The 12,821-nt window shown below is 39.7% G+C and overlaps 3 protein-coding genes across 4 annotated transcripts; all 3 read left to right on the top strand.

Moving 5' to 3' along the window:
* The first annotated feature begins 1,126 nt into the window (after window positions 1-1,126).
* Window positions 1,127-3,066, top strand: LOC143892007 (uncharacterized). The gene is made up of 3 exons (XM_077396486.1): window positions 1,127-1,352; window positions 1,613-2,874; window positions 2,968-3,066. Exons 1-3 carry the CDS (start codon window positions 1,127-1,129, stop codon window positions 3,064-3,066), a joined length of 1,587 nt encoding a protein of 528 aa, XP_077252601.1.
* Window positions 3,067-5,016: 1,950 nt separating this feature from the next.
* Window positions 5,017-6,841, top strand: LOC143845593 (uncharacterized). Of its 2 annotated transcripts, XM_077353973.1 has the most exons (5): window positions 5,017-5,396; window positions 5,437-5,444; window positions 5,548-5,730; window positions 6,254-6,421; window positions 6,524-6,841. In XM_077353973.1, exons 2-5 carry the CDS (start codon window positions 5,439-5,441, stop codon window positions 6,581-6,583), a joined length of 417 nt encoding a protein of 138 aa, XP_077210088.1. In that variant the 5' UTR covers window positions 5,017-5,396; window positions 5,437-5,438; the 3' UTR covers window positions 6,584-6,841. The 2 variants fall into 2 exon arrangements, with proteins under 2 accessions (XP_077210088.1, XP_077210087.1); XM_077353972.1 differs by having other exon boundaries at window positions 5,017-5,444.
* A 4,023-nt stretch (window positions 6,842-10,864) lies between these two features.
* LOC143892006 (cysteine proteinase inhibitor B-like) lies at window positions 10,865-11,242 on the top strand. Its single transcript, XM_077396485.1, has one exon. It carries the CDS (start codon window positions 10,865-10,867, stop codon window positions 11,240-11,242), a length of 378 nt encoding a protein of 125 aa, XP_077252600.1.
* Window positions 11,243-12,821: the final 1,579 nt, after the last annotated feature.

The raw sequence follows: 12,821 nt of genomic DNA, 5'->3' as shown, positions 1-12,821 counted from the left end.
GGTTGGTTCAGAAACTCAAGGAAGTCAAAAGGTATATTATTGAGTGGAACCGCAATATATTCGGCAGAATTGATATCAATGCCCCCATCATCAAAAGCAACCTGGACAAAACCCAACCTAATCTTGCGGCTGATCCTAGAAATGTTGCGCTGATGAAAAAAGAAGAAGATCTCATAAGGGAATTCATCAAAATCTCAAGCTTAGAGGAAAATCTGGTAAGGCAAAAATCAAGGCAATCTTGGCTCAAGCTATGTGATTCGAATACCAAGTTTTTCTATACGGCAATGAAATCTAGAGTGAATTCAAACCAAATTATTGCTTCTAAAGATTCAGATGGTAGCCTGGTGGAAGATCCAGTGGAGGTTGCAGAGTTGTTTGTAAACCATTTCAAAGCTATTTTGAACAATGATCGGTCTGCTTCTCTTGAGCCCCCGAGTCCTATTCGCACTCTTTCTGAGGAAGATGCTTCTTGCCTCACCAGAGATGTCACGGATGATGAGATCAAAGATGCGGTTATGAAAGCTGATGGTGAAAAAGCCCCGGGGCCTGATGGGTTTAATGCTCTGTTTTTCCAAAAATTTTGGTATCTAGTTGGTCCTGATTTCCCTAAAGCTATAAAAAACTTTTTCATCAGTGGGAAGCTCCTCAAGGAAGTAAACTCAACCTTCATCACCTTGGTCCCAAAAGGTCCGGACGCATCCACCCCTTCTAAATTCAGACCCATTTCCCTTTGTAACTTCATTTATAAAACAATTACCAAAATTCTTGCCCTGAGACTTAAATCAGTTATTGGATCTCTCATCCACCCTGCCCAATCAGCCTTCATAAAAGGGAGACAGATTTTTGAAAACATCCTGCTCTCTCATGATCTCTTACATAATTTCCATTCAAATCAATCTGTTCCTTCCATGTGCCTCAAAAGGCTTTTGACAATATAAATCACTCCACTCTTATTGGTTTCATGGCCAAGCAAGGTTTTAACCAAACTTGGTTGAATTGGATTACTTCCTGCATCTCTAATCCCATGTTCTCTATCATTATCAATGGTACTCCCTGGGGTAGATTCTCTTCCTCTAATGGCATCAGGCAAGGTGACCCTTTGTCCCCCCTGCTATTTTGTATTGTTATGGAAATCCTTTCAGTTTACCTCGAAGAAGCCCTTCAGAAAGGTCATATATCTACGCCTTTTTCCAAGGGTACGACTTCAATCTCACACCTTTTCGCTGATGATCTCATGTTATTTGCAAAGGCTGACCATGATTCTGCTAAAGGTTTGATGAATTGTCTGAAAAAATTCAGGGACACTACCGGTTTGGATGCTAACATGGAAAAATGTGAAGGTTTCTTCTCAGGTACCTCAAGGAGGGAAATTGAGAAAATTTTGCGAGCAACCGGTATTAAAGAAAGTGAGTTGCCTGTAAGATACTTGGGGGTTCCCCTATTCTCGTCTAGGCTTTTCTCAAGGGACTGCCAGCCCCTCATTGCTAAGATCAGAATGAAAATCCAAGGCTGGGCCTCAAAGTCTTTATCCACAGGGGGCAGGTTGGAGCTCATAAAGTCCACTTTGTGCTCTTTTCAAAATTTTTGTCCTCTGCTTTTGATCTGGCGGCAGGTGTGCTTGATTCTATTGACAGAATTCTCAGAGACTTCTTGTGGGGAGATTCTGAGTTGAAGAAGAAGCTTCATACTATATCATGGGACACTATTTGCACTCCAAGAGCAGAGGGTGGGCTTGGTTTGAGAAGGCTGAGAGATGTGAATGAGGCTCTCCGGATGAAAAACCTTTGGAATGTAATTTCTAAAGATTCTCTGTGGACTTCCTGGTTTAGGGATAAGTATGTCAGAAATAAGGATTTTTGGACCATGGCAATGCCGACAAAGTCATCTTGGAGAGCCAGAAGCCTCCTGAGAGCTAGATGCTCTGTTTTGCCTCACATCTGCTACTCGGTTGGTGATGAGAGTAAGATTAATTTGTGGAATTCCCCCTGGCACCCCGGCGGTATTATCCCCTCTGTTTTTTCTCGGCACGGCACCAATTCCTCACTGGCCTCTCTGAAGAAGTTCCTTGATAAAGGTATTTACAATGACTCTCATGTAAACTTTTCAATTTGGAAGCTTGTTGCGGACGGAACTTTCTCCCTCAAAAGTGCTTTGGAATCTATCAGACTTAAGAATCCAAAGCCCCCCTGGTGTTCTATGGTGTGGTTTAATGGCATCACTCCGAGGGAAGCCATAGTTGTGTGGAAAGCCCTCCAAAACAGGCTACCCACTAGAGACAGACTCCCATTCGTTGTGCAGGACAGAAGCTGCTCCATGTGCTCAAGACACTCTGAATCCTTGGACCATCTTTTCTTTTCTTGTGGGTACTCTGCCTGGATATGGAGGTCCATTTTTTGGAGAGTGGGATGGAGAAGAAGACCCCTAAGAACTCTTGCTGATGAGGAGAATTGGATTAGAGACAAATTCAAAGGAAATGACCAGCTCTCTACTGTTATCAAAATGGGGTTCCGAGCTGCTATCTATCAGATTTGGAACGAGAGAAACCAAAGAATTTTTCAAAACAAATCAACCCATAAAACTCAGGTTCTGAAAAAGATTCTAAGTGATATTTGCTTCAAGATGAACCAGCTCTCAATGTGCAGGGACGTTCCACACACCAGAGCCATTAAAGCTGCCACTAACTTCGGGTATAAGATAGCAGATTGGGTCGAGCCTGTCAAATACTATTGGTGGGTTAAGCCTCGAAATGATGAAGTCAAAATCAATTCTGATGCTTCACTTGGCAAAATGCAGAGGTATAAACTGATATGGATGACATCTATGTTTTGGAGCTCCGAGCGATTCTTCATGGCATCAACATGGCAAAATACAGAGGTATCCCTAGGATTTGGATTGAGTCTGATTCCCTTTTCGCGGTTGACATCATCTCCATGAAAACAAACACTCCATGGAAATGCTTGAATCTAGTCTCTGCTATCTTCAAATCTCTTCAACATTGCGAGGCTTGGAGACTATCGCATTCCTGGAGGGAAGGAAATAGACCTGCTGATATGCTCTCCAAGGTAAATTTTCCCTTCAAGGGACCTGATATTCCGGCAGTGCTCTCCACTCCCCAGCTCCTCCATCTCATCGAAGAGGACCGAAATGAAGTTAAATATGATCGTATATAAGTGTGCTTCCTTCTGGCCAAAGAGGGTCCTTGGGTTATTGTTTTATTTTCTCTTATGTATGTGGGAGTCTATTCCCCTTTTGCTGGCTATCGAGCCCCCCTTAATCTCTGTACATTTTCATTATTCTTAATGATATCTGGTCGGGGTCTTGCCTAACCCCAGCTTACTCATCAAAAAAAGAAGTTGTGGACTCCGCAACTGAGAAAAGGGTAAGAATAGGGAGATTTTTGGGGCGAATTTATTACTGCCTTTTTTCTAAAAAGTTTTTAAAGAGGGATTTACTAGGGACCATTGGAGAAAGGCATTTCGTGGCTGGCTTTTGTATGTGAGGGCAGCCACACATGCTTACTTTTTAGTCGATTTGTCTTATTCATTCAATTCATCTGAGGTGGCTGCTCTCACATGTAACAGCCAGCCGTGAAGTGCCTTTCAGCGATGGTCTCTAGCAAATCGCTTTTGGCTCTGTTTATATGCTTAAGCGTCATTTGGGCAAGTAAAATCTGGGGAGGGGACAAGATCGTAAGACCCAGGTGAAGCTTTGTGCTTTATAGTGTTTGGATGCAAAGGAGTAACCAGAGAGAGAGAGGGGGGGGAGAGATTACCTAAATAACCCCATTTGGGTTATTTCATGTGGAAACGGCTATGATGCCTTGTTAGCATTTTGCCCCTAAACGCCCTTATTATTATTATGTATTTGAAACTGGATGGTCTGGATAGGCTTATTTATCTTATAGTTTATGTGCTTTACTTTATCTTTCTTTGGCTTTGGTTTCATCGCTTGTGATTCCGTCTGGTTCATTAATACCACTTATCCTAGTGAGTTTGATGGGCCTACTGGGAACGTTTTGGTACTAACGTAGTAACGTGGGATCCGCTCAAGGACCTACTGGTTTAAGGTAAATATCTCATAGTTCCCTAGGTAATTTTTTGGAGGAAAAACTATGCGCTTTTCAAGAATGGTCAGAGAAATTTACCAGGTTTCAACTCGGCCGGTTTTCAAGCAAAAAAGACAAAATGGGATTGGATTTCCACTAATAAGAATGGAAGGTAAAGATATTTTGATTGAAATGGACATCTACCCGACTGCCCAAAAGAGGGCTAGTTGCAAAATGCAACCAAGCATGAGAAAGTGACTTTATGGTGACATTTTTGCCAGGGAAATCCCTGAACATGCGAGGCATGTGGCATCCAAACAGAGACTTAAAGATTGTCAAAGTGTCCAAAATGGTTTCAAAGGGCCGCATTAAGAAGTGTAGGGTATGTTTGGCAACCTTGAAAATTTTTCCATGGACTATTCATGAGCCCAATTGCAAAAGACGAGCCGAAAAGGGAAGGGGGGACTTGAGAAGGCATGAGTGAAGAGAGCATGAGTATAAGAGAGCCATAAAAACGGTGAAAAAATGTCCCTCAAGTCCCCTTTATATTGGGTTTTCCCCCTCATTGAAGGGCTTTTAATGCCTTCTAATGTCCCTCTAGTACCTTTAAATTGGGTTTTCCCCCTTATTGAAGGGCTTTTAATGCCTTCTCAAGTCCCTCTCCTCCAATCTCTCGCAACTGGCCCCACTATTAATCCATGGATTTTTTTTTCAAGGCACTCAAACATGTCCTTAATTACATTAAAAGCTTGCTTGTAATATCTTTCACATTTTAATAAACCCGTAGGGTACCCGCCAAATCGCAGCTTACCTATCACAAAAAACATGTCTTTAGTTACATAATTTTTTTTCAAGTAAAACTAGAGTACCATTAGTCCATTATTGAAATGAGGGAGTGGGAATATCATTTCCCTATTTCAATGGTCTCCTGTAATTAAGCTCTAAATTGAATGAATCCTTATGAACTTATTCAAAGGCAGGTCAGTCACATTAAATGTGAGGGTCTTTTGTCACATCCTTCTCTATTAGTAACGTACACTCTTGTCTCCTTTCTTTGCTTCTGTTCTTCTTTCCCGTGCGTGGGTAATGCTACCATTTCGCCTCGGGATAATACAATCCTCTTTATCATACCAGAGACAGGAAGTAAAAGCATCACCTCATGGCAGTGCTGACGAGAAAACGAAAGCCTAAAACCATACCTTTTTAATCATCCCCTAATTCACGCCCCTCATCCCAAAACCATATCTTCTTCACCCTCTTATATTTCAAAATAAACCCACCACAAAAAGACAGACCCTTGTGTAGTTCTCCACTCCACTTATCAGTTATCACAGCTCTCTCTCTCTCTCTCGCTCTCTCTCTCTCTCTCTCTCTCTCTCTCTCTCTCTCTCAAATGGAAGTATGTGAAGAAATCCACCCACTTTTAAGTGTTTCTCAAGGTTGTTTCTTCCTTATGGTTTTATGTGAATTATTATTCCTTTTGGTTGTTGTTTGTGTTGTAGGAATACAGGAGGTGTCAGATTCCGGCCTTTGGGAACTGGGATTTTAGTGATAGTCTTCCAATTACTCAATACTTTGAGTCTGCAAGGCAGGCTGGGTTGCTTCGATATAACGATCTGGGAGAGGATTTATATGGAGAATATCTCGAAAAGCCCATGACAAGGACACCGATTTCTCATTCCAAGGTGAGTGTTTTCAAAGGCCTCATAATTCTCCTCCTTTTTTATTTCATATATGTTTGACAGGAGAAATAGCATTGGATAATGTTATTTTTTTGGGTTTTGGATGATTTTTATCCTTTCCTTTTTTCTTTTTTCTTTTTGTAATCTATAACTCAAGTCTAGGATTTTATGGGTTTTAGAGGAGGAGGAAGAACATTGGTTCAATTGGTAGCTCTGTAATTTTCTTTTTTGACTTTTGGTTGATTTTCATGCCTTACCTTTTTATTTTCTTAATACCCAACTCAAGTTTAGAATTTATGGGTTTGAGAAGAGGAAGAACATCGGATCAATGATCAATGGTAGTTCGAAAAAATTTCTTTTTTGGGTCATATTTATCCTTCATCTCTTTTGTAGAATACCCAACTCAAGTCCTTCATCTCTTTTCTGGATTGCCTAAGTCTAGATGCCTTTCTTTGCAAAAGTAGCCAAAGAAATACCGTTATTCTCTACTTAAAGAGTATTGATTCATTGTGGGTTTTGGTTACAGCTTCAAGAAAAAGAGAGTTCAAAACCTTATCAGAGTATCAAAGAGACAAAAAAGGAAATAAGGGTTTGTGACGTGAAGGAAGCCCAAATCCTACCTAGAGCTCCCAAACCAGTAGATGAAGATCTATACAAAATTCCCCCTGAACTGTTACGCAAAAATTCTAGAACAGTAGGCCTTATCTTTCCTCTCTCTAGACTTTTTTTTTTTTTTTGGTAGATTTATTGTTACGAAGTTTGAACTGAATCTTTGTTGGTTTGTTTGTTTCTGCAGAAGAGCAGAGTTGTGGGTTTCTTTACAGAATGCATAACTCTTAACTGCTGCACGGCTTGAATCTTTCGAGACTGCAACTCGGAAGTAACTCAGTGATTACGGGGCTCTGTTCCCATTATTTGTCAGGAGTTTCAGTTTGCTAAACTGAGTTTATGTGAGAAAAGAAAATTAAAAAAACAGGGAGATGCTTGTGGTAGAAAATCCAGGGTTTATAGGGTTTATGTGGTTGCAGGAATGCTTGTAAATTATAGAGTTTTTGTGGTGTTAGGACTGTTTGTAACTTAAAGAGAGTTGTTTGGAATGGTTTTCATTATGTTTCCCGTTTGTTTTAAGAATGGCGCGCATCCATAGGGATACCCTAAAATGGGGTGGGGATACCCTATGTCATAAAAAAAAAACAGAGAGAGAATGGCACTCTAATATTTATCTTAAACTTCTCTAATTAGCGGTTAAAAGGATGCTATGAATTTTAGGGATGTTAAACTTCTCTAATTACTTGTTAAAAGGATGTTAAACTTCTCTAATGAGTTGTTAAATCATGGTAAACTTCTCTAATGAGCGGTACAATCATGTTTTAAATATTGCAATATATTGTCCAATAGAGTTTTTATTTCTTGTAAGCCTGTATACTCCATCAGTTTTCAAAAAAGAATTCTTTGGCTTTTTCTTAAGAAAAAAAAAAAAACTGTGCTTAATAGGTTCGCTGTTTGACACCTTTACAGCCAACTTTAGTGCTTTATCTGCTATATTTTTTGTAAATGTCAAAATATACTTTTCAATTTTTTTATGCTTAAACTAGGTTTGGTGGGGACTCCTACCAGTTTATTTGATAAAGAGAAAGATGATACAATAGTAGGCACAAAGCCACCCTGACTCATGACATGTGAGAGAGGGAATACCTACGCTCTGCACACATGAGCGACGAACACTGAGCCTAAGAAATCTAAATGCTCAATAATTGTGAGTTACATAATCATATAATTTGGTAGGAGTATGTTGGGCTCATTTTGAGCGTCTTGGTCAATTTTTCTTATGAACTTCCTTCCATGACTGAAAAAATAAAAAAAATAAAACCTTTCTTCGATTCATTTGATTCCTCAGGATTCTCTTCTTGGTAGGTTTTTCTTTCTGTTTTATTGTTTATTTGACCCTTTTATGCTTCATTTTTTAAACCAATGTTGCTTTAAACCCGAATTTTTGTATCTTTTCCTTTTGCCAAATCATGTTTTCCTAACTATGACAGTGACCTTGAAACCTTGGGCGCAATGGAAATTGTTGCTCTTCTAGAACATCGCGAAGAAAGTGTTTTTTAGGGAGTAGTAAAGTGTAGGGAGAGATATGAATCACAAACCCAGAGAATTTCCATGGGTTTGTGTTTTAAATACGTTGTTTGGTTAGAAAATTAGTTTAACCAGGATTTTACAAAAATGACATTAGTACTGTGCCCTTTTTGGTAAAATCTCGATTACGTTCCTTTTTTTTGTCTTTTTTCGTTTTCCTTTGTTCGACATTAGGGTTGCAACTCGGGTCAGTTTCAGTCAGGCTGGGTTGAGTTTGGGTATGGGTTGAGTTTTCCTAACCCAGGTTAAGTTCGGGTCGCATTCGGGTTGAGGGATTGCCCTCAACCTGACCCAAGTGAAACCCGGTATTTTTCATCAAATTTTTTTTGTTGTGAGCTTAAAAGGTTGGGTTGAACTCAGGATGGGTCAGGTTCCTTGAGTTGGGTCGAGTTGAACCTTGTCGGGTTGGAAATCAGGTCGGGTCAGGTTCAGTTTGAGCAGATGGTTCCTCAAGTCGGGTTTAGGTTGGCCTCGCCCGAGTTGCACCCCTAGTCAATAGACAGTTTTCGTAGCTTTTGTCTTTTTGTTTTTCGTAAAAGGGCAGTCCGTAGGGCAGAGCATGACCAGAGTGCATTGAGAGGAGGAGGCGAGAGAGGATGATCGGTGGTGGTGGTGTAGAGAGAGAGAGAGAGAGAGAGAGAGAGAGTGAGTGTGTGTGTATGTTTGGATTGTGCTTTGCAAAGTGATTTTGAGAATGGAAAGAAAAGATGCTAGTAGAAAGGACATAAGGACATCAAATTTGATAAAGATTTTGATGCCGGAAGCTATGGAGATCTTCCTTTTACTTGTTTTCACGTTTCAAACTTCAGTCACATTTTCCTAGCTAAACACGAGTCTTCCTCTGTTTTCACGCCTAGGGAAAGTTAGAGTATGTCTTTCAAAGTGACCGTATTGTTATTTGTTATTATTTATTAACAGTTTCCGAAAGCATGCTTTCTATAAAGTAGGCAATAATATATTTGATGGTGTGTTAGCTTTGAGGCAGGTGTGGACAGGAATTTACACTGGGGGGGGGGGGGGGAGGCGGGTGGTGTTAGCAAATGTTAAGACAGGATAATATATAATGGCTGCCATTTAAGAAGGGAAATGATATCAACACAACCATGTTTTGATAATTTCACTAACTATCTTGTCATTTAGTATTTAAAGAGCTGTCAAATGTTATTACAGTTCCCAAAGAGCTCTCACAGGCCGATCAAAAAAGAAAAGACAAGCTGCATGGGTTTGTGCAATTATTAGAAGATGGTTGTGCTGGTATCATTTCCCTTTAACAAATGGCCATTGTCTCCACGACATAAACGTCTGATGAGATCGCTGTATGCCTCTGCAGATGAGGGTATAAACAGGTTGAATCATTGCTTGTATGTAGCTAGAATCGGAAGATCGGCGTTGTTCTTCTATCATATGAGATCCAAAGCAAGATCTATCAAATAGATGGTCCAGATCTATAAAAGATGAAACTCACTATGCTACACAATGGGTGCACCTCATTATTATAATGAGGCTGGTGTCCCACTTGAGCATTCTTCTATTGGCTAGGTATCATTTGATTTTATTCATTTTATTTATGTAATTAACTTAAATTTACACTAAACCACAAAGACTGACAAAATTTGCATCTCCATTGGATGATCCTAACTCTTCGATCTATAGAGATTTTGATATGGTGAAGTTTATCTACGAATTAGAGGGTTAGGATCATCCGGTGGAGATGATTTTGGGGGCACAATCTAAAAACATTTTGCGCCAGCAAATGAATGGTTTGGATCTTCGAGCAAGGTAGGCTTCATTGTATTTTGCAGAATATAAGCCCTGTGTGTATTGGGTCACAACAAATGAATGGTTTGGATCTTCCAACAAAGTGAGCTAAAGTGATTATTTTAAAAAAAAAAATACACTTTGTATGGTGTCCACCTTCTTCAAAGATCTAAACCATTCATTGTTGGGCCCCACTAAAGATCCGTGTTCAAAGTTTTGGTTGTGAGAATTAGTATAGGTGTAGGTGGTGCCTACCTTGTTCAAATACCTAAACAATTCAATTATTGGCCCCACTAAGCGTTGAGAGAGAGAGAGAGAGAGAGAGAGAGAGAGAGAGAGAGAGAGAGATGAGTGTACTATACCAATGCTATATTGTGGCTTCACAATTGATACAGGGGGTGAATTTATTAAGGGAAGTGATATATCAGCCCATTTTAATTACTTGGGATACCCAGCAGCAGTGTACATGGCAATCAGCTCCACGTTGTACATCAACCCCTCCGCAGTCATTGACACACTGTTGTTGGGTGTCCCAAGTAATCAAAAGGGGCGGATTTATCACTTCCCTTTATTAAGGGTGGAACTTAGGACGGGTTGAGGCCAACCCTAGCCTAATCCTAGGCGGCATTCCCTCAACCCTAACCCGAACCAACTTGAGCCTCAAGTTGGGGATGGTCAACCCTATCCCAACCTGCCTCTAAATTTAACCTGTTTTTTTCCAAATCACGTCAAGTTGATTCAGGTTCGGTTTGGATTCACCTAGGTATAAATAATAAGAAAAAAAATAACCCTGAAAAAAATCAAGATAAAATTAGAGAACGGAGATCGGGTTCAAGCGGGGTGGGTTGCCAAGGCCTCAACCCGAACCCGAACCAACGTTAAATCTGGTTGGCTTTTCCCAACCTAACCCAGGGAAATGCTAACCCAATCCGAGCCAAAATACGGTTGAACCTACCCCTAGAATTTATCCTTCCAGGGGGTGAATTTATCACCGCCCAACAAAAGAAAACAAAGTGCTCTTACCTTTTGTGTTGAATGGGAATTTGTACTCATCCCACCTTCCTTGTAAAGACGCGGCCCGCCGTTTGGGCTTTTGCCTGTCCTCAATCAATCCTGCCCCTGGATTTACGTGTCAACAAACCACAGATGCCAACCAAATCATAACCGTCCATTCATCTCAAAACCCTTCTCCCCCTCCTATTTCTTCCCTTCTTTCCCCATCAAAGAACAAACCCAAAAAACAATGGCAGTTTCTTCATCTCTCTACATATTTCTCCTCCTCTTTGTTGCTTCATCCACCTATCAATTGTGTGGAGGAGAACAAATAGTGGGTGGAAGGAAGGAAATCAAAGACGTGAATTCAAACAAGGAAGTACAAGATCTTGGAAAATTTTCAGTGGAGGAATTCGTGAGAACCCATCAAGGTGGGCCCACGTTGGAGTTCTCACGTGTGGTGGAGGCTCAGAGTCAAGTTGTTTCAGGGATCAAATACTATCTCAAGATTGAGGCCAATGAAAATGGAGTCCCCAAAACATATGATGCTGTTGTTGTTGTTAAGCTGTGGCTTCGTTCTAATCCAAGACAACTCATCTCTTTTACCCCAAGAACAAACAAATACTAGTACTAGTTGCAGAGATGGATGAATGGTTGTGGGTGGAATGTTGTTTTTGGGTTTTATGTGTTTTTTGTTTTGGGAATTTTCGGTGTGTGGCTTAATAAATTATGAGTATGTAAGAGAAGGGGATGTAAAGCATATGGGTTTCTGTGTTTTAGGAGTGTAATTGAATAGAAAAGTGTCCTTCTTCTGTTGAATTCTGCATGTTGTTCTTGGGTTTTCTGTATTTTCTGTCTTGGAAATTTTGTGTGGCTGAATGAAATAGGAATCTGTAGGAGAGTGGAATCCAAATTATATGGGTTTCTGTTTTTTTGCCCTGTCTTGTGTTTTGGGGTTGTGGATAAATAAAATGGAGCTTGTAGAAGAAGGGGTTTTAAAATTTAAATTATGTGGGTTGTGTTTTTTATTTGGGCATTAGCATGAGTTTTTTTCTATCTACAAATGGATTATGGATGAATTGTTAGGTTTATAATTAACTAATACTAGTACTGGTTGCAGAGATGGATGAATGTTTGTTGGTGGCGTTCTTCTTCTGTTTAATTCTGCATGCTGTTTTTGTTTTTGGGTTTTCTGTGTTTTTTAGGGGTGTGGATGAATAGAAAAGAATCTGTAGAAGAAGGGGTTTTAGAGTTTATGTATGTTCTTTCCTGTGGTTTAGGAGGTGTAGATGAATAAAAAGGAGCTTGTAGAAGGTGGGGTTTTAAAGTGTATTGGCTGTGTTTTTCTTTTGGGTATTAGCATGAGTTTTTGTTATCTATAAATGGATTGTGATGAATGGTCTGATTTATAATTTTTCAATTTGATGATGGGATTGAATTTCAATTTGTAGCATAGTGTCTATCTGCCAAATCATTGGAGATAAAAAAAATTATGGTTGAATTTCAATTGATACTATCATTCATCTATAATTATGTGCTGGATGGAGACTGAAGTCTCCCCTTTATGCTTTAGAGGTGGAATTTCTTTGTGAGTGCTGTTTGATTCAGTTTAGTTGATTGCCACTTATGACAAAAGACCCCTTTTCTAGTTGACACTTTTCTTTCTTTCTTTTGGAGAGGTGTCCATTCAAGAGCTCTCCAGTATTCACCTAGTGGTGAGCACCACTGTGGATACTGGAAGAGGACTAGAGTGATAATTCTGCCAAGCAAGAAAGATCACTTGCAGGGAAAGCATGGATTTTGTGATACATACATGTTGCGGTGGGAAAGCATGAATTTTATGATACAGACGTGGTGTATGAGGTACTTAGAAAGTAGTTAATGTATAAATAAGCTAGTGATGTGGCATTGCTTTATTCTATTTAAGCAGTTGTATTTCAATAAAAATATATAGAAATTTGCAAAAAGAAAAAAAAAGGGAAAAAAAAAAGAGAAAGAAGCTTATATTTCAGAAGTCATGTTCCTCTCGAATTGAACCAATGATTCATGGTCGGATCCTTCAATAATGCATTTTATTCTATCCAAGATTGAGTCGGGTTTTCCAATTTAAAACCCGACCCTACGCAAGACTCACGATTTCTAAACCCGACCCATGTTATTTTCAGGTGATAGGCCATACAATTGCAATTAATAATGGAAAAGAACAT

This window comes from Tasmannia lanceolata, unplaced genomic scaffold (assembly GCF_043159265.1).
Source record: "Tasmannia lanceolata isolate RefF3 unplaced genomic scaffold, GAP_Taslan_0.1 ptg000015l, whole genome shotgun sequence".
Taxonomy (NCBI): domain Eukaryota; kingdom Viridiplantae; phylum Streptophyta; class Magnoliopsida; order Canellales; family Winteraceae; genus Tasmannia; species Tasmannia lanceolata.
This window is presented reverse-complemented; position numbering and strand designations above follow the sequence as displayed.

Bases quoted from the DNA above. Each gene is read 5' to 3' on its own strand.
- LOC143892007 (XM_077396486.1), top strand. From the start codon at position 1,127: ATGGAAATCCTTTCAGTTTACCTCGAAGAAGCCCTTCAGAAAGGTCAT. The intron at 1,353-1,612 runs GTACCTCAAGGA...ATCTGGCGGCAG, and splicing joins ATGTGAAGGTTTCTTCTCAG to GTGTGCTTGATTCTATTGAC. The intron at 2,875-2,967 runs GTATCCCTAGGA...GCTTGAATCTAG, and splicing joins CAACATGGCAAAATACAGAG to TCTCTGCTATCTTCAAATCT.
- LOC143845593 (XM_077353973.1), top strand. The intron at 5,731-6,253 runs GTGAGTGTTTTC...TTTTGGTTACAG, and splicing joins CACCGATTTCTCATTCCAAG to CTTCAAGAAAAAGAGAGTTC. The intron at 6,422-6,523 runs GTAGGCCTTATC...TTGTTTCTGCAG, and splicing joins TACGCAAAAATTCTAGAACA to AAGAGCAGAGTTGTGGGTTT.
- LOC143892006 (XM_077396485.1), top strand. From the start codon at position 10,865: ATGGCAGTTTCTTCATCTCTCTACATATTTCTCCTCCTCTTTGTTGCT.